General features: G+C 37.4%; 1 protein-coding gene and 1 long non-coding RNA gene across 6 annotated transcripts in view; one reads left to right on the top strand and one right to left on the bottom strand.

Moving 5' to 3' along the window:
* LOC111248706 (uncharacterized) overlaps positions 1-13,319 on the top strand; it is a 41,538-nt gene extending 28,219 nt beyond the window's left edge. For 2 of the 4 annotated variants that reach the window (XR_015326162.1, XR_015326158.1), the window contains 3 exons: positions 7,822-8,006; positions 8,173-8,435; positions 9,898-10,846. This is a non-coding gene — a long non-coding RNA (uncharacterized LOC111248706). Of the gene's footprint in view, positions 1-7,821; positions 8,007-8,172; positions 8,436-9,897 lie in introns of all 4 variants that reach the window. The other 2 variants (XR_015326160.1, XR_015326161.1) reach the window with 2 other exon arrangements.
* Positions 749-19,321, bottom strand: part of LOC111248704 (uncharacterized) — a 55,745-nt gene continuing 37,172 nt past the window's right edge. The window contains exons 10-13 of one of the 2 annotated variants that reach the window (XM_022801506.2): positions 17,189-17,468; positions 14,086-14,349; positions 9,871-10,144; positions 749-7,105 (exon numbers count right to left, since the gene is read on the bottom strand). In XM_022801506.2, coding sequence (XP_022657241.1) covers positions 6,816-7,105; positions 9,871-10,144; positions 14,086-14,349; positions 17,189-17,468 — 1,108 coding nt within the window. In that variant the 3' untranslated portion in view covers positions 749-6,815. Of the gene's footprint in view, positions 7,106-9,870; positions 10,145-11,320; positions 11,416-14,085; positions 14,350-17,188; positions 17,469-19,321 lie in introns of those variants that run through there. The other variant, XR_002672658.2, reaches the window with a different exon arrangement.

Below are 19,321 nucleotides of genomic sequence, written 5' to 3'. Positions count from 1 at the left end.
GGACACAGTTTAGGGAGCTTTGACAGTTTCAAGTAATTCATTTGGATCTATCTTTTTAGTTATCTGGTATAAGAGCAGTGTGACTACATGTCTGTATCTCTTCTCCAATAATTTTTTTTTGCAATTTAGATTTCTTCAGGCGAAGAATAGTGAATTAGAAAGTTGAAAGACGACGCACTGCTCCAACTTTGATTTTTCATTAACCGTGCAGTCGAGGTCTTATTGCCAGACGTAACTGGGCTAATTTACAACTTCATGGTTCTATGATTCGAAAGTATTTACTGTGGTTTCTCACAGCCATGGCGCACTAATCCACAGCTAGATAAATTAGAGTCTCTTATTACAGTTTTTACACGATTACAATATTAAAGGGTTAAACATAAATTATAGATCTTGTCGGCAGAGCACACCATCGAGTAGCGGATTATTTTTGTCAACTGCGGTAGCAAAGTTCGAAGCGCGGTGATGAAACCACGCCGTTGACACTGTTATATTCATGCGGTATAGGTCATACACAGTGAAGGGTAGTAAGCGGTTGATAACCGAGAAAGCCGTGAAGATGACAAGCCTTCCATTTGCTACAATAGGCGCGATCTGCATACCAATGCTGAGGTTACGGCACTAAATTGCGAAACCTTAAGGATCGGTGGATGGCCGCTAATAAATTTAAGAGAAGACTGGAGATGTCCATAACTCATCGTTGCCTATTTAGCTAGTAACGCTGCAGTATATAACAGTAAAAACAACATTGTTGAGAAGGCTGCTTCTCTCTCGGAGGCAGCCAACAAACGAATCAGTTTATTTTCACTTTAACATAGAATTGACACGCCTTTGAATAGAAATTTATAGTCACAATGCTTTTTAATGCCTAAATCCATCATTATCATTTGACGCTTTTCGGTGATTACACGTAAAATGTAGAGTTTGTATTTACCCTAACAATTCTAAATCCGTTGTTAGCAGTTAACCCATATACATCTTGCTGTCATTAGAACTAAAGTACATCGCTATACCGTGTTACATGTCAGCCGGTGGGATTTCTACAGTTTGTCACTTCAACTGATGCCGACTAGACAGATACCAGCTGAGTGAAGGCGATGGCGCACAAAAATTGTTTCCCATAAATATAACACATACAGCTCAACATGCTTTTGAGAAAGGAAATATGATTTGACCGACTGCATATATTCACTATAGTAGCAGAAAGGGTGCTATAATATTTGTCTATGATCAACGATTGGTTATCAGCAAACGTTATTGCAGTATTTGAACGAGTTTTAGTTATCTGTCGTGGAGATTTTAATGTTAATCTGCTGCCTAACCCCTATGCCACCGGTACTGTTCTCTCGTCTCCACATCCATCCGGTTTTGTCCTCGCCATTGACTCGCATTTACCCTGAACCGAATCCTTGCCCTAATCATGTGTGACTATCCGAAAATATAAAGGCTTCTGATATCGCATGCGGTGTAACTGATACCACGGAAATGTTCGACCATTATACAGTGTATATTTCTGTTAAATGTATGACGATCAAAGCCGGTCAACAGGATGCCTACAAGAAAAGCATTTTTAGTACATACAATTATGAACAATTTACCCTGATTCTGATGAATGGATTTTAGAATACTGTATTTGTTCAAGTACGCCCCTTTACAAGCTTTTCATCGTACTCTCTTTGCAAATAAGGTTTCCTATTATTACACAACCTTCACCATCACATACACAAGCGTGATGAGTGGTGGAATGTTATACTGGAACATATGTTTAGGCATTGCGACAGACTTGCTTGTAAATACTATAAAGAAAATTTCAGTCGTGTGAGGTCTGAATGTTGTTCAAAGGTTGGAGAGAGAAGATATGCCTGTTTAGTAGAAAAGTGTATAGGCTGAACGGGCCACCTGGTAGTTTTTTAAATTTACACAGCAAATTCCACACTAAATTCATAATGCAAATCGCCTATCGGAAAATTTCCGTTTAACCCGTGAGAATATACATACAACAGCGAACGTGTTTGCGGGCCACTTTTAAGCAACTAAAGGTTTGGAGGTGTTAAGTATAGGTCAATAGAGGAGGAGAGAAGGTTACCGTTTCTTAAGGTAACAAATGAGAAATGATGCAACTGTGAGATATTCGCCTACTTAGAAGTCACATCTAGGTTTGAAATGAGGTGCAGACGCACTTCGTATCATTCGAGCGGTCCACCGCCTAAAGCAATGCTCTGCTTTTGTTTGATTTGAACTTCTATTCAAAATATCTGCAATCACTGGCCAATAATGTGTAGTCGCTTAGACATTTCACGTACTGTCGAGTTCGAAAGAATGTATCTCCGTAGCGAAATTATCTGCGTGCGGTTTTTTAACGCGCTAGGACACGTATCGACATTGTCGATGGCGAAGCAATTTTAAACTGCTGTAGAAAGGACGGCACTTACTAACACGTATGGTTCAATGGCATTAGAAGATGCATGAGCATTCGAGTTATTACATAAAGTTCAGGTATCTGATTCCGTCTTTCCCCGTACAATGCAGATAACAATCGTGGCCCTATTATCGCTACTGTTATCTATTTGATAGCACTGACGTTGTTGTGACGTGGTTGTATTTTGAAATGAATTTTAGTAAGTTTCATGCTGTTGCCCTTATACATGAATTCATAAATTGTTACAACTCATAGATAGAATTACAAAAAGGCATTTCAGAAGAGTTTAAGAGCCAAGCTCAGATAAGAAAACAATCGCAAAGAGAAATTGCTTGTCGCTTGACAGTGTAACTTAAAAATCGAAAACGGTGCACAATGCAGCGAAAAGACAGGATCATTCTAACCGCGCTACAAAAAAAACGACTTGTAACGAGTTCTGAACTTCATCAAAAGCTAATAAGCCGCGGAATCACTGTGTCTATGAGGACTCTCCGACGTCATATCGAAATGTGTGGTTTTAGCTGCTGCAAACCACCCAAAGCACATCAGCCAGCTCAAGGCATGCGTATTTCAGATGCTCCAAATCGCTTTAAAGTTGGACTGCTGAAAAATGGTGGACTCCTGTCTTTCAGGTGAATCGAAGTTCCATTTCATCAATATGATTACAAAATAATGACAATACAGTGATGTAACTCAAACAGAAATACGACTTCAAGTACGAAAGTGGTGTTCATACATGAGAAGTCAATACGTCATATGAAAAAGTGTGCTTTATGACGAAGTGGCAAAGTCTTCTCAAATTTTTATTTAGCAATTTTAGCTACCATCTCTTTATGAGGTCTTTTTAAGTTTAACATCTAGGACTTTCACCCGTTAGGAGTCCAGCCGCAATAAGACTTTCTGGATTTATTTAGGGTTTCCTCAAGGAACTTACGAAACAGCATGGCAACCACACAAGCAGCTATTAACCGAAATAATTATTTCTTACCTTTCCTAATTTCTTTATTTTTCCTCAATACCTTATCTTCTTGGTTATTAATTTCTGGTTATCGTTTTTGCCAAGGCTGAAATTTAAACCAGCATGACGGCATGATTGTTATTCATGATTACCATGGCAATGCTATCAACGAAACGCGCGTTAGCCGCCTAAGCCACACCGCTTTACTGTGTTTCTAAGGCTTTTATTGTTAATGGTGTTCAGATTCTGCCGTGGCCTAAAAATTCATCTGCTTTGGATCTGACCAAAAACATGTGGCATCATGTCAAGAGGCGACTCAGGCCCGGATAGAATATCGCGAAAATTTTCCAATTCAAGAATACAGTATTGAAAGTGTAAGTCCAGGCGTAACGGAGACAGTGCGAAAGTGCATTGGCAGTATGCCGAACCGAGTTGCAGCCGTGATTGTAACCTGGGATGAATAAACTAAGTATTTATTTCAGTAAAAGCCTTTCTATCCATAGCAGTTTTAAGGTGCTCCTTTCACATATGCTATCATCAACAGAAAACAGAGGAAGGTAGCTTTCGAAAGAAAAAACCGCGTACAGGTGTTTCGTTCAAATGCGGAACTATCTTCGATCAAACTCGATAATGCGCGAAATTTCTAGCAAATTGAACGTTGGCATTGGAAATTAAATAATTGGGGTAATCCATTGTTCGAGTGACTTATTTCGATAAATGGGTTGCAGGCGGCGTTTACATACACGCCTTTCACGAGAGAAGAGCACGAGAAAAGTCCGCAGAAAAATCTAATCATAACATCAAGAGAATAGCCTCAGTCCCTTCTGAATTTTAGTTTTAATACACGACCTTCTATAAGGTTTTAAGGGCAAACACAAATAGGTCGACATAGCACTCCAAGCACGTGGCTCTAATATACTGTCCACAAACAGTTTTTATGCGCAAATAAGTCTTATCACCTTCGGATATACGTTCCAGTCAATGATTTCGTGATCAATATGGAGAAAGCCAGTGGTATAAAATTTTGAAAAACTGCTTTGTAAGCAGATCTTTTACATCTTGCATAGTTATCGGTTATTTGACCACTTTGAGGTGGAAATGCTGACGATAGTTGCGTAGCGTGTCAAAACTAAAAAGCTTTTATATTATAAATTAATTTTGCGCTATTCGGTATCAAGGTCAATCAAACTATATAATGAGAAGCAGACATCATAGAGTTTCATTTTACAACTTTAAATCTGGTTGACTCCACTAGTCTGACTCGACCGTCTCTAGAAAGTGGCACTAACTAGGAGTTCATAGATCTGCTCCAATAAAGTGATCTGCCATAATTCGAACATTATTTTTCATGGAAAGCACATTAAAGGAATAGACTTACCAAGTCATCCGTATACAAGAATTTTAAAACGTAAAAAACTAAGCCTAACGTTTAGGGCTCCTGATCACGATTTGCAAGTCACACTTCCAGGGTAAGGGCCGTATACTGTTACAGTTCTTGATGCATTTTAATGCTAACTGCATTTGCCATTTTTGTAACTTGCAGGGCATGCACCTTAACATGCTGTATTGCTTTTGTTATATACCAAATAATGGTCAATAACTAAGATTAGATACAACTACTTTTAGCTGCATTGCAATTTGTCCGCCAATCATCGCCCAGGCGCCCAGGAAAAAACGTCAAGACATTTGTATTGAACGTACAAACTATATATCGTATTGCTTAGACAGTCATTATTTGTATTGGGAAATGAATTACACAGTTTGTCCTGGGCAGGCACACGACGAATCTATACACAGTTCAAATGCCTGAATGTTGTCATTCAGTACAGTCACGTAATATTATATTATAAAGGTTTTGCAGAGGACACACCTGGAAGTCTGCAAGCCGACTGAGAGCTTATTAAAAATGTCTGGAAAACTTTTTTTAGCGACCTTTGACTTTCCACAACTAAGCGTTAAATAGCATCATGAATGAGGTGCAAAATGCCGTAATTACCATTTAATTAACCCAACAATGCTGCGTGAATTTAACATAAATCTAAGAGACCCATAACATATCAAGTGCAGTAATTTCTTTGTTTAAAATACGATTTGCACATGTTTGTTTATATCTTCGCATTGAATATTCTCATCAGATTTATTTTTCATAACTTCATATTGACCCGCATGATGTGCCGCTACAGCTATTTACATGTAGGTGCGCCGCCGGTATTCATTCGCTCCAATGGTTCACGCTTAATATGTTATTAAAAACAAATTTAAAAACACACCTGAATAATTTCCCCAAAATGAAAACTGTACCAAATGATTATTTGTCGAACCCATGTGTTAGAAGAAGGAGGATATGGACAAAGAAGTATCAAATCAGCCACAAAGTACGCTTATTTCTCTTTCAGAATCTTATTTTTCTGAAGCTCGACCGAAAAGGCGATCTATTTGAACGAAAAGGATTAGCAAATGCATGTATTTTACCTTTTGTTAATATCTAGCTGGTAGACCTAAGACAATTACCCATCAGTAAACGTTTTTGAGTCACACCCTTTCTTAAACTTGTCGCTGAGTTATCGGTCCGTTTAAAAAACACTATTTGGTTACCCTAGAAGGGTAACTGTGTTTGTTTGTTTTATTGTGTTTATAGCCGCATACATATTGTTGATAGCCAAAGTTGGTAAAACTTGACCTTTTTGCTGCAGAAATCGTAACGCTTTCTTGACTGTTTCAAATGTTCCTATATATCTCCTGGGTTTTAGGTAAATTTTTGTATGTTTAGAGTATTCCCATAAAACAAGGAAAATTTAGAAATGTCAAAAAGCTTAATTAGATGTATTCTGCTCGTATAATGTGAAAAGCAAAGACATATCTTATTTTGACAATTTTTGTGTAAGTGTGTGTAAATTCTCAATGGTCTAGCATCGCCCTTTGTTCTTTGAAAACACATTCGCTCTGTCAGAAACAGATAACCTTTAAGATTATAGTACTGTATTAGCAAATAACAAGAAAATATTTTTAATAAAAAAGGCTCAAATGTTATATCATTACGCCCACTGTATTGTCGACTGGAAGTTATAGCTGCAGCTGCCCCAATAGCATTATTTTAATAAAGCGTGAATCCCTCTTAACGATAAACTAATACAAAAGGCACTTAAAATATAATAAATCTGATCTATCGGTGGTACGCTTCTAAGCTCTTCAAGTGGTTTTAGATATAGGTTTGATTGTAATGAATGTGCATTTTGAATACAAGACTCAATTTGTACGTTTCAGTATCCTTCATATGCTGGTGTTTTCGAAACGCCAGATTTCTGGGCCATATTTTGTTATAGTTGAAATAGATACAGCACACGATTGAATATAAATGATCTAACTGTAAATAACTAAAAAGTCATAAATGCCATTTAAAAATTTTACTATTCACACAAATTTCTTCAACAAAAAACCTTACTCATCGGTTTCAGTGTCAAAATATTTTGTTTTTTTAAGTGCGGCACTCGCTTCACTTTCAGAATTTGTAAAAGCCTTCCAGTTCGTCTGACCAACCACAAACCCGATTGCTTTTGCGCGATCTATCTGTTTTCTCTCCTCTATATCCGCCCAGCGAACTCGTTTTTTACCTCCACCTTGGCTACTTGTTCGAGTCTCATAATCATCTGTGACCGCAAGAAACTCCTCCATCGGTACGCTCCTTGATGAGTTTGGACATCTCTTATAGCCCCCACCGTCGAGTCTTGCTGGAATATTATTATTATTGCATAAGTATATTACAATGTGATGTCTAGACGCGTTATCCTATTATTATAAAATCACTATTATTTTATTGCCTTCAGAATGGACGCCACATTTTTTCCACATATCGGAATAGACAGCAACTGTTTAGGTATTACCTTTCCCGTTCATTTCTCATACTGGAATCTATAAGCTCTGAAAAAATGTTTTAATTTTTTTTTTATACCTTACTAGTATGCCTAATAATTCCTATTGCATTATGTCATTAGGATCAATAAGCTTTTGTATCTTTATTTACGTGCTCGATGGTGTGAACACAGAAATAAATCAATGTACGTTAAAAATTATGTACCGTACTAAGCCTTTGTTTTGGGACATTTATCGTAAAATAAAATTTCGTTAATTGCCAAGCCACTTGCCTCAAACACTTATGACGCTCGTGTCGCGCTGCTGAAGGAATGTAGGTATCGAAAACCGTTGCAACTTGGGCAACGGATTCAACAAGCTCACAAAATGAAGCTTTTTGACAAAAAATGGAACTCTACGAAACGCATTCGGGTCCATTCTAGTGTTTAGATAAACTAGCTACTACTGGAAGGGTTTCATGAGGTTGAAAAGCCTCTTAGTGTAATTGTGTGTAGTGCCTCTTAGTATAGTGCCACTAATTGTAACCTTATGACCGGTATGTTTAAATAAGCTTATTTGAATCTTGACTTTTCAGAAAACAAACGCGACGTCAAAAACGGAAGCTAAGTCCTAACCGTTTAAGCCACCTTCTTTAATGTTCGCTTTCTTCCGCCTAAAATTTGCGACATTGATGACGCTGATGACGTCCCCTTACCATACGTTTAAAGGTTGTCGGGCGTACAGTATTAGAAGACGTACGCAATATGTATCTAAATTTAAGTAAGTCTAAAGTTTATCTCCATATACGGCTGCAAAGCTCTTGGAATCATTTCTGTTATAACGCCGGCTTGCATCGGATTTCCGTGACCTCATAGTGACACTGAGAGGTACCTGCAGCTTTAAATCGCATGGCGCATAACACATTGATAATGACCACGCTTGCCAGTTTTTTACAGATGAAGTATCCAAATACTACAAGTTGAAGAGGCTGTAATATGGGAACCAAGTTCAGGACACCAAGGCTAAATAACACCGGCTGGAACGGGTTATCTCATCTCACAGCATCAATAAGAGAAAGCGACTCCGTTAAACCCAAGCACAGCAGAGTAGGCTTCTAAAGCTCGTTGTAATAGGTCCTCAACTGGGAGAAACGACGATTCATGGACAGTTGCTTAAGCTGTGCGCTAGCTCTCCGCGGCAAAAAATAAGGTATTATCGCATTTAGGATGAATGCTTTATTTTAGTGCGAGGGCCACTTATGCAAATAGTCAGTACAAAATGAACAGACGTTTTTATTTTTGACATTTGCGCTGTAAACATGGAGAAGCAGAAATAGCACACCGTTTAAAGCTGTTTTTTTAAACGTATATGGTTTCTGCAAAAGGTATCCTCACCGACGCTATACGCCAATATTTATCATCACTGAAAGATCCGAAGGTATTGTCTGTCGACTTTGACTCCCGAAACGAGATCGAAATTCAATTACTATGGTCGCTGGCTGAATATGTAAGGTGCAAAACATCGCATTCTAATTTCTGAGTTTACTTTTTGGGATCTCTTTGGGATTCCACTTACAAGTGCAAGTAATGACAAGAGAGTAGGAAAATTACTAGCTTGCATTTTCCTTAAATCGTCTTTATTTCTGTCCTATATACCTTTATTTCTCATAGGTAGAAATTGAATTAGATTAACTTAAGTTGTAAACTGCTCTACTGTTTTCTTTCACCGTCACTGAGAATAACATAGTAATAAGTGTCCAGCAGAGTATCGTCATTAGGATAACAGAAGACACTACAGTTGTTATTCCTCAGATATATTGATGTAACAGGAGGTCAAACGTAAGGAGACAATTATACCTCCTTAATGACTGCCTGTGCAAGAAGTTACATACTTATTGCTTTCTAAAAATTAGTGGTATGGGTTTCCACTAGACCTGTTGCATCATAAACGGCACTCTCCTCAGAGGACATTGCTATTTGTTTAAATTTGAGGCTTTTAAAAATATCTTTTAGTTGTCTGAAGACATACGTACAGTCTGCACATTTCAGCACCGTAGTTATGTAAAGCATCTGTCGAGGCTGAAGGTTGTCTTCAGCACGTAAACCAAAAATTTTTCAAGATTTGTTTGTTGTCTCGATTGCCTATAATGGTACGTAAGTCCGCTTTCTTAACTATCAAATGGTCGGGGATCATATCTCAAAGTAGGTAAAACGAGGTGCTAAACTCTCGGTGGTGCCGATATGCCGTGTGCTATGTGCATAGAGTGTACCTGCTGTCAATATTTGAAAAGATGCTCATCTTTTTTCATAAGATTTCTTCAATATAAACATCTGTTTAAGCAGCTAGTAGAAATTTGGGATGAGCAAAATAACAATTCCGGTGTTGCAACCATGTCTCAGCGCCTATAGCCCTTTTGGAAAAATACTGAACTCGTTCGCCCTAAAGTATTGGCCTCAGTTGTTGAAAACCTTCGCATCTGAGTACGGGGACGTTTAGGAATGTTCTGCTTAAAGCATTGGCTTTCAAAAAGGGTATCATAAGCTAATTTTAAGATCGAGTGGTCATAGGTACTGCAGTAATGATCCGTAAATATGACGCATTCTAAATCATATATTTTGATCATATTTACTGTCTGTGTACTTACATAACGTCTCGTCTGTGTTCTCCATAGTCTCCCATCTTGAGGGAGCGAGACCGCGCCAGGTGCAACTGGTAGCTTCATCTTCGTCCTCGGGCTGTCTCCTCTCATCGTTCTTGGAATCGATATCATCAGCAAGTTTACTGTTTACTACGGTATCTCCGTGCAAAGCTTCATTTAGATGCTCATTCTTCATTTCAGCTTCGCAGAAGTTGTTTCGCATGGTTTTATGATCCAATACAACATACACGGCTGTTGTGTCCTCCCAGTTATCGCTCATCTAAGACAGAAGATCAGTATAGAGGACATAGTAAAGCGTAAGAATCGTTACTTTAGATAATCAAATGCAGACTCGTTTTATTGTTGAATTTAAACATTGATATTTACATTTGTGCGAACGGGTTCCGTAAAAAATACTTCACTCTTGTCAAAGGTATTTCGATATGACCGTTCGTTAGCTTGCCTGTAACTATTTAGAGGTTGAAAATTTCTTAATAACTTTTAAGCTACTGAGTATTAAAGCTGGTAGATATTTCCATTAGGTCCTTGACTCTTTGATAGTGTGAAACACTACGAAATGATTGAATTCGGTTAAAAAACAATAATCGTAGGGACAAAGATATCGTTTAATGCTGAAAATTAATGTTCACTAATTATATTTTTTCTTCGCAAAAGTGAGAGCTCTGGTGAATCTTTTGAAGGTAGACAAAAACATTAGGTAAATATAACTCCAGCGAAATAACACTTTGTTATTGATGCAATCATTTTAACGGAAACTGAGAGATTGCAAGCCATAGAGGGGTTGAATACACCTCCGGACCACAAACGGATGAATGGATTTCTGTGACCACAAACGATTTTGAGCAACACAGAGCACGGATATAATGCGCAATTTGAGCAATAATGTGCCTCCTTCCAGCTCAGTGTAAAATTCCTCCAAATACTTTTCAGAAATACTGAAAATGTAGAAGCAAAACCAAAATGGCTTTTTCTTAAACTAGATTCAGGACATATAGAAACACACTTGATGTACTGTAGAAATAACTTGCGTAACTATTACTAGAAAATAACCATTTACAGCATAGCAAGGAATTTGGCATGGAAATCAACGTTACACGGTTTGATTACTCGATGAAAAGGTACAACCTCATCGCCACGTTTCAATCACAGTCTGCATCGAGCAAGACATAATCAAGAGACGGCTTGACTTTATATTCAAGATTTGAGCCCGTGTGGTTTAAATTGCGTTTATCCTTTAAAGAGATCCATAAGCGACGCAGCATATTTTATTTTCAATTTCAAACAATCGAAAACGAGATTAAGCATGCTAAAGCATATCAGAAGCACACAGCTGTTGAACAGCAAAATATCGTTGTTCTACCCTAGTTCCTCCGGCAAAAAGTCACCTCACTGTAGGTCTTCTAGAACTCCTGGTAGTTCAAATATAAATACTTACCCATATCAAGTCAATTAATTCTGCATGGGTAGAATGGCCGAGTGCTGTGCATCGCTATCGTCCAGCTTTTACTCCTGAATTTCGATTGTCTTGTTCTGGACAAAAAAGTTTGCACATTACGAAAAATCTTTCACAATGCGATTTGCAAAGATGCATTTGTGCGCTACATCTCACACCAGTATTCCAATTATTGTTTTCATAAAGTAGCTCTAAATTTCTATATCAATTTTTCCATATGTTGGAATCAAACTACACAAAAAGTCGGAGACAAAAAGTGCACCAACCTGTTGACATGCTTTATGGGCCAGACATGTTACCCCTGATATAATTTATGGGTGTTTGGTCGGTCACGCACTTAATGCGCATTGATATCAAAGTTATAGGTACCAAGCTTTTTTGCAGAACAAGTAATCTCTATTGAGTCGAATGTTTTATGAAAATTTAGCACAATAGCTAAGAAATTATTTTACGATTTATCGCATGCTTATGTTTCTTTAAGAGTTCTATTGTAGACAACGAAATGGAAACCTTCTTCAGGAAGTCAATTTTTTGTTGTCCCCACGTTGACTGAAATCAGTTTTCGCGATCTGCTTTCGATCTTAGAAGTACTCAGTCTATAATAACGTATGAAAGGCGAGAGCATAGGATCAAGCTAAATGAGTTTGCGACAGAACCCAAGGTGTAAGAAATTGTGGCTTCCATACAACGCTTAATATGCAATGACGCCTGAGGAGCAGACGGTGTCCATAAAAATAACTCTAAGTAAACTTTATTATTCCCTACTCCAGCATAATTTTGTTCAATGCTCGTCCTCATACCGACTGCCACCCCATGGCACAACGCCCTCTTCTTCGTAATTTCGAAAAAAAAGTGGTTCCTTATTAGCAACTTTTTACATCGCAAAAAAAAGTCGGCTTCTTTCAACTTCATTTATTACCAGATTCTAAACTGAAAAGGCGATTCTAAAATAACAGTATGGATCGGGTAGCATTTCATGGACGTTAGACACATGCCGGAGCATATAAATAACATTCAGCCTTCTATACCGATACCCCGAAGACATGTATACATTATATCCATGGGCCTCTGCCTCTGCTATAGAGATAATTTCTACACAGAAAAAGGAGTAACAAACAATAATTTACAACTCTTCATCTCAGTCTTATAAGTAAGTCCAATTTCTATTGAAAATGGTGTCGCAAAGTTTAAGCCTTTCTCGCAAGCTACTCGCAACGATAAGAAGGACAATTTACGTCAGCTGCTCTTTTCCATTCTAATATTAAGACGAAGAGTCTATTACATAGCGCTATTCGTCGAATATCAGGTGAAGGTTTCATTTAAGAGGAATAGAAGCTTACCATTAGTTTATTTACGAGTACGATTTGAAAATGAATGGTATCAAGCCAGAATGTTACTGAATAGGGGCTGTGACCTGCCTGGAGAGACAGTGAGAAAACCAACGGACAAAGCGTGACTTGGTACGCGGTTAATGGATTTTTTACATTATTCTCCGTGCTTTGAAATAACTGCCGTTGTCGGTGATGCGGAAAATGCTGCATTCTGCATCACGCAAAACGTTTTTAGCCAACACTCTCTCTCAACGGATTGGCATGTTCTTAAATAATATATAGTGAATTTATTTTAATATCACGTTTTTATGATCACGACTATGTTTTAAATTTTTTATGTGCTATATATTATTGGCTAGCAAATAGCGTAAGTAAACTTTACCAAAGAATTGTCATCTTTTTTAATAATTCATAAGTTTCATTTAGTAACTCAGAAGAAAAGAATTTATCTGTACGTCACAACTGATGATGTAAAGTCTCACGTAGTAGATGATAATGCAAAAACGGATATCTTCTTTGATGCGCCTAAGACCCTTTTAATTATAATACCCTTATTAACATTCTATTACATGTAGGTGCTGCTGAAGAACGCTGTCAGTTCTTGCGAAGCGATATGTAAAATAAATCCTCTGTGAGTGCTATTCGTCTCATCCAGTGTTCTTTCTAATGGCTTTAAATTTAGTTTCTTTTTTACGGTGCTTTATATTTGCCCTAATGCTGGCATTAAAACACATCCCCGCGACAAAAAGTACTTGCTCAAATACAAGGCTATACTGTAAAGCCTGACCTCAAGAAGACAGAGCTTTCAGTAGCACGAGTTGAAGTTTACCGATCACCAAAATTCTCCCATCTCAAAGGCACTAACAATTCTATTAAAAACATTACAGTTCTCAGTTCTGGTGACCTATGCCCAGTCTCTATAATTAATGATGGGGCAGCTCTCTAGGGCCTTGTGCTTTATCCTAACATATCTTGAAATCCATTTCCTACTAAGCCAATCTTCTAAATCTTTAAATGTTATTTGCCTATTATTTAGCTTCATTGAAATCCGTTAAGCTCATCCTACAGATTCTTCTTTCCGCTTTCTTCCTTTTGTTTCTTACGATATAACGGTCTGGTTTCAGCGAGCGTACCGTAAATCGGCTTCAACAATAAGTATATTTATAATATATGTAACAAATAACCTGACAATCCAAACCTGACCGTCTTACTATTTTAATTTCAAAAGTCGGCTGTACATTCGGTTTGTACATCCGAAATCTTTCAATTGATTCGGAATGAATGCTTACAAGTTATATTATATTTTTTACCACATTCAATAGATAAGTGTTTCGAATCTCACATCTAATTGTGCTTCTAGACTCTACCATCTAAACGCGCTTAACTACTTAAGGAGAGTTATGACATTCAACATACCTTTTTAATATCCTTAAGCGTTCGATTATGTATGTTACGTTCATAGCAAATTTTTGGGTCTCTTTCTTCGGTTTCCATGATGAGAACGGTGTACTGATTCTCCTTGGCAGCAGTGGCTAATTGGTTGACCGAGTTCATTTTTGTATTTGGTGCATCCACAATGAGGAGTGAGAAGTGACGGGCTTCAAGCTGTTTCGTAAATGCTTTTAAGAGTGAAGCTTCATATGTCGACTCCATAGATTCGTCATGCACGTACGCCATTTCCTAAATTCCAACAGTCCCATATTTAGGCTAAGAGTCTATAGAGGCACATTGTCAAGGAATAAATTCAATTTATTTTTAATTGCTATTTTTTACAGTGCTTTATATTTGCCCTAATATGGCTATTTTGTCATCTTGGTAAATCGAATAATCACTAAACGTAATGTGTAACGAGCTACGTGTGTGAGAAAATCAAATCGAACTGTGACTGCTCTAGCTATAGTGTGGCTGTTACTGAGGAGTATAGTCATAGGAGAGTTTCGTTATCAATAACGGGATAGTGCGACAGTAAAAAGTCATAGTTTCCTATACAGCTTTTCCTTTCTCAAGTAAATTTGTTAGTAAAAAGTTGAGTTTTCTTCTTGTAGCGTTTAATGAACACCATGCGAATTAATCGTAAGCGTTCTCGCAAAGTCTCAGTTGCAAGTCCTCCCGACCATGAATTTCTTTAGTTACTGGTGTCTTCTTATATTTACAAAGCGCGCTAGAAAAGGAATCGAATGATACCGATATTCTATGCCCCGTTACATTATAATTGTTATAAATATCAATTTTTTCTCCAAAATATCGTAAATTACTAATTCATACAACATCCCATGACCAATGGCCTCAACAGAATGCTGTGGAATAAACGTTGCACACTATCGTGGATATACAGATCATGTCGCTACTTTTGCCATTTGCTATTTTTTTTCAAGTCTCCTGACAATTGGAGAGTCCTTATTTCATATTTAGAAACACAAACTACTGCAATAAAGAGTGGCCTTAGTTGTGCGACACTTTATTTCTATAATATTATAATACGAGCACATTAGAAAATATAGCATTACAGTGGTGTACGTTTAAGTGCAATCGATTCGCGTTTATACATCTTATTCAACTAACCCATAATTCCTTACCATATCTCTTGAATATATCGAGTATTTTTGTTTCTTCCATATTTGATATTAACAAGTCTGCGAATCGAGCACAACCAAAAAATTCGGACCTGTAATAAAACCCTCTGTCTGAACAGCGCTTGCCGTTGAACAGCTTATATGCCAACTGCGTGATCTATAAGTTCAATAGACACATAAATACATAGTTTACATTTACAAACTGTCCTATTTATGATTCAAGAGCTCAGTGAGTTCACAGCATCCCATACGAAAAGTGTAAGGTATTCTTCAAAGCCCATCGCTTATTCTATTTATTTAAATACCCAAAGAAAACAGTTCCCCAAGCTTCTCGAAAAAACGAAATGGGGGGTAGAGAGCACTAGCCTGTAGTCTATCAATCTTTCGCGCTCTGTTTTCTTATTTCGCTCTTAAGGCCAACATGATCCGTTATCCTGGCAGTTCACCCTTTTTCACCCTTTTCACCGCGCCTACAAAGCTTACGTGATAAATCTTCGTATAATACCGGGAAGTCAGTAATAATGCATTTCGTGCTTATTATTTAGTTTCACTACTTGCTATTTTTTGTACATCGATTACCTCAACATAAATCTAACAAATGAAAATCGTAAATCGATCATGAAATTGTACTAATGCGGGTACTAATACGAACATACGACAGAAAATCTCTACGTAATATTAGAACAGCAACTGAATCAATCGGTAGTGAATATTTGAGGGTACATTTTATATGAAGGAATGACTGGATTTTTTTCACTCAACTTTTGCGAGAGACCTATACCTTTTCATGCTACGGTTATTACTATTATACTGTTAGAGGTACTAATAAAAAAAGACCATCGACGTGGACGGAATGGTTTACTCATATAGAGCAAGTGCACCAAAAAACTGACAATCACAGAACGCTCTATACAATTGTGATAATTTGCGTACTTCCTGTGACGTTGACCGATATAAAATGATGATTTTCCAGTTGTCAGGAGACTTATGGCTCATCTTGTATATACAGGATGCCCCAAAAAATGTATATGCTGTAATTCGCCAATTATGCTGTAATTTGTGAGATTGCGTCTCAATATCCTATGGTAAAAATAATTATCTATGATAAATCCTGATCAATGATCGTAAAAGGCGGCCACATGTAACATGTGTGTAGACAACAATGACATGTGATGCAACGAATGCAAGCAGACGATGGTTTAGCTGTACCTGACATATATACACATATGCGTATTCCTACTAAGCTAACTTGTACTTTTAGGATACTTGTTTTTGTGTACAATCAGCATTGCCGGCGTCCGACTTCATAAGTGGCCGAAATCCACTTGACCTTCGCCCACATATCCCGCAAGGTGGTCATGTAACATAACTTCATATAATAACTTTCATAAAACATCACTTGCTTTAAGTTTGCTTTTGAAGATGCATCTTTAAGACAAGCGAAACCGCAGTAAAAGAAACACAAACTAGTTATTTTGCTTCCTTATCGTGTAGTAAAAATTTGATGAAATGAAAAAACCGTATCTTTTATTATTTGATCAGAAAAAAATCCAATAACCCGAATGACATTCAATTTCTAGTCGGTGTGCATTTCAAGATCTGTGAAAGTTGTCTAACATTAAAAATTAAAATCAACGTTTTTTTAAAAAAAAAGCCGTAGTTTATATGGTCCGTACTTCATAAAAGCCCATTTTCTCCTAAGAATAGCATGTTCTTTTTTAAGGATTGTTGGCTGTTGACGGGCCGATGAAATACCTAACACAGAGTTTATAAACTCAGCAGCACTTTTAGGAAAACTAAATATATGACTGTTATTTTGTACGCATATTAAACCAAATGGTTAAAGCTCCTGCAATCTGAAAGTAGAAAAATCTAAAGCGAATGCATGCAACTTTGATGTATTCTAGGGTAGGATAGCTTATGTTTCTGTCACATATACGACGTACCTTCTTATTGACTGTACAGCCATCCTCTGACACGACTAGAGCTTCACTTTCAACGAGATAATAATCGTCAATGGACATTACTCGCACTTCGTTAGCAGCTCCATGCGACGCTTCTAGTTCTTTAAGCTTTCGGCAAAGCTGTGATTTCCCGGACCCTGGTAGCCCTCGTAGAATTAGCGCAATATACGGAGGTCGAGAATCACGTAACGGGGGCAGAAATATATCGCTAGCCGGGCGTGTACGAGGTTTCGGTCTTGGAATTTCTAAAGGAGGTCGCGTTCTGAAAACATCAAGCTCCTATTTAAACTTGTCAAGGCATATGTAGACAACTAGGTCTTAACTCAAAATAAATACTTTGTGGATTACAGTAGTCTTAATGTAGTTATTTTGGTGTGACTTTTAATATCCAAGGCGTTTAAGATATCACGCGTACGTTTCTTATGAAAGGGAAAACCCATAAGGCACGCAGAAAGCTTTGGTTATGCCATTTCCGCAATTGCTGTGGGGCTTCTAGGCTAAAAACGTAACTACCATTGTTGCCTATCAACCCATTAAATATTCAAATAGTTCTAGCATTCGAACCTTCTTTGTTAATTTTAAAGCTGAAATTGTGCACATTAAGCGGTGCGCAAAACGGTACGTAGGGTCTTCATGAACTATTTATTTACTCGTTGCAAGAATTTATCAGAAATCTTCTTAGAGCCATTTGGCCTAGAGAGAAGTCATAAATCAGGTAACAATAGACCTGCAGTACCCGTCACATGCTAGTATTGCACCATTTAGGAACGTTTTAGTTGTAGGGAATTACAGAAGAAGGAGAATTACAGAACCGTAAGCATGCTGCCTACCATTAAGCAATAATGCAGCATCACTGGTATAATTTCATTTCTATTCGGTAGAAAGCTAGACTTCTCCAAAATCCGAGATGTCGTGATGCAAGAAATCGTCTTGTCGTTGACATCCGGTATCAGCACTAAAATATTTGAGTTTTATTATTATTTATAAATTAAAATATTGAGCAAAAAACCAACTTACGTTTAGTACTTTCGAACTGCCAAGAGGATAAGCTCTTTATTGGCTTTCTTTTTTAAATGTTGATTAGGGCATACCAAATGACAACCAAAAGGACGAAGAAAATCAAAATAATGATAACAAGCAAACTCCTGAGACGTTCCATATGAATTACTGCAAGAACGTCAAACGTCAGTATAATCGAAAACAATAATTTTCCGCAAAGGTAGAATAAGGAACCGACATGCTTCCGTAACTAGACCTCCTCGCCAATGAACTCGGCCGACTTTATGGGAATCATGATTTCATTATGACAATGCAAAAGGTATCTGACAATTTCATAAAAGGCATAATTAACTAAAGACGTCCTTAGCACAACTAGGATTTTGATAAAAACAAATATCTTATATAGTAAAAAGGTAATCATCAACGAGCAAATAAATTAGGGTAACACAGGTACATAATTAATGTGATAAGGAACGTGTGAACTTAGAAATTCGAAAGAGCCCGTACCCAACATGTTCTCACGCACCAGCGATCAACGCTTAGTTTAGCTGCGGCTGATTGCCTCGGCAGCTGAGTTGCGCCGATTTTAGACTTCAATAGGTACACGTTATAAACGTAGTTCATGCTCTTTGAAAAACGAACAAGCAAGTAACATTGGAACATTGTTTGTACTCTGCGGTTATTGGGGTAAAGCATAGCCTGAGGCGGTGCGCGTTGTGTTACATCCGAATCAGAATTTTTATGGTTAATAGAACAAGGCTAGTTAAGTGATTAACCTTTTTATCAAATAATGAGCGGAGAGTGATGGCAATGAGTTATCATAAGAGAAATCGAACCGGATACATCTACGCGTCTCTTGCCTATTAAAGGGCATTAAACTGTGCTATATCCTTAAATTAGGATGCAAGCAAGCCGCCAGGTTATTTGTTACAGATCAATATCAAAAATTTGAGCAAGTAAGCTGTGCAAAAAATGTGTTGGTATAATCGAATACGTATGATATAACCTTAAGGAAATACAATTAAAATTTGATTATAACCAATCTAAGCTTAGTAGTAACAAACTTTATTTCATTGTTAGCAAAAGAAAATGCTATAGTTGAGATTAATAGCTGTT

This window comes from Varroa destructor, unplaced genomic scaffold (assembly GCF_002443255.2).
Source record: "Varroa destructor unplaced genomic scaffold, Vdes_3.0 BEIS01000004.1, whole genome shotgun sequence".
NCBI lineage: Eukaryota > Metazoa > Arthropoda > Arachnida > Mesostigmata > Varroidae > Varroa > Varroa destructor.
The sequence above is the reverse complement of the archived record's forward strand: the minus strand, read 5'-3'. Positions and strand labels throughout refer to the sequence as shown.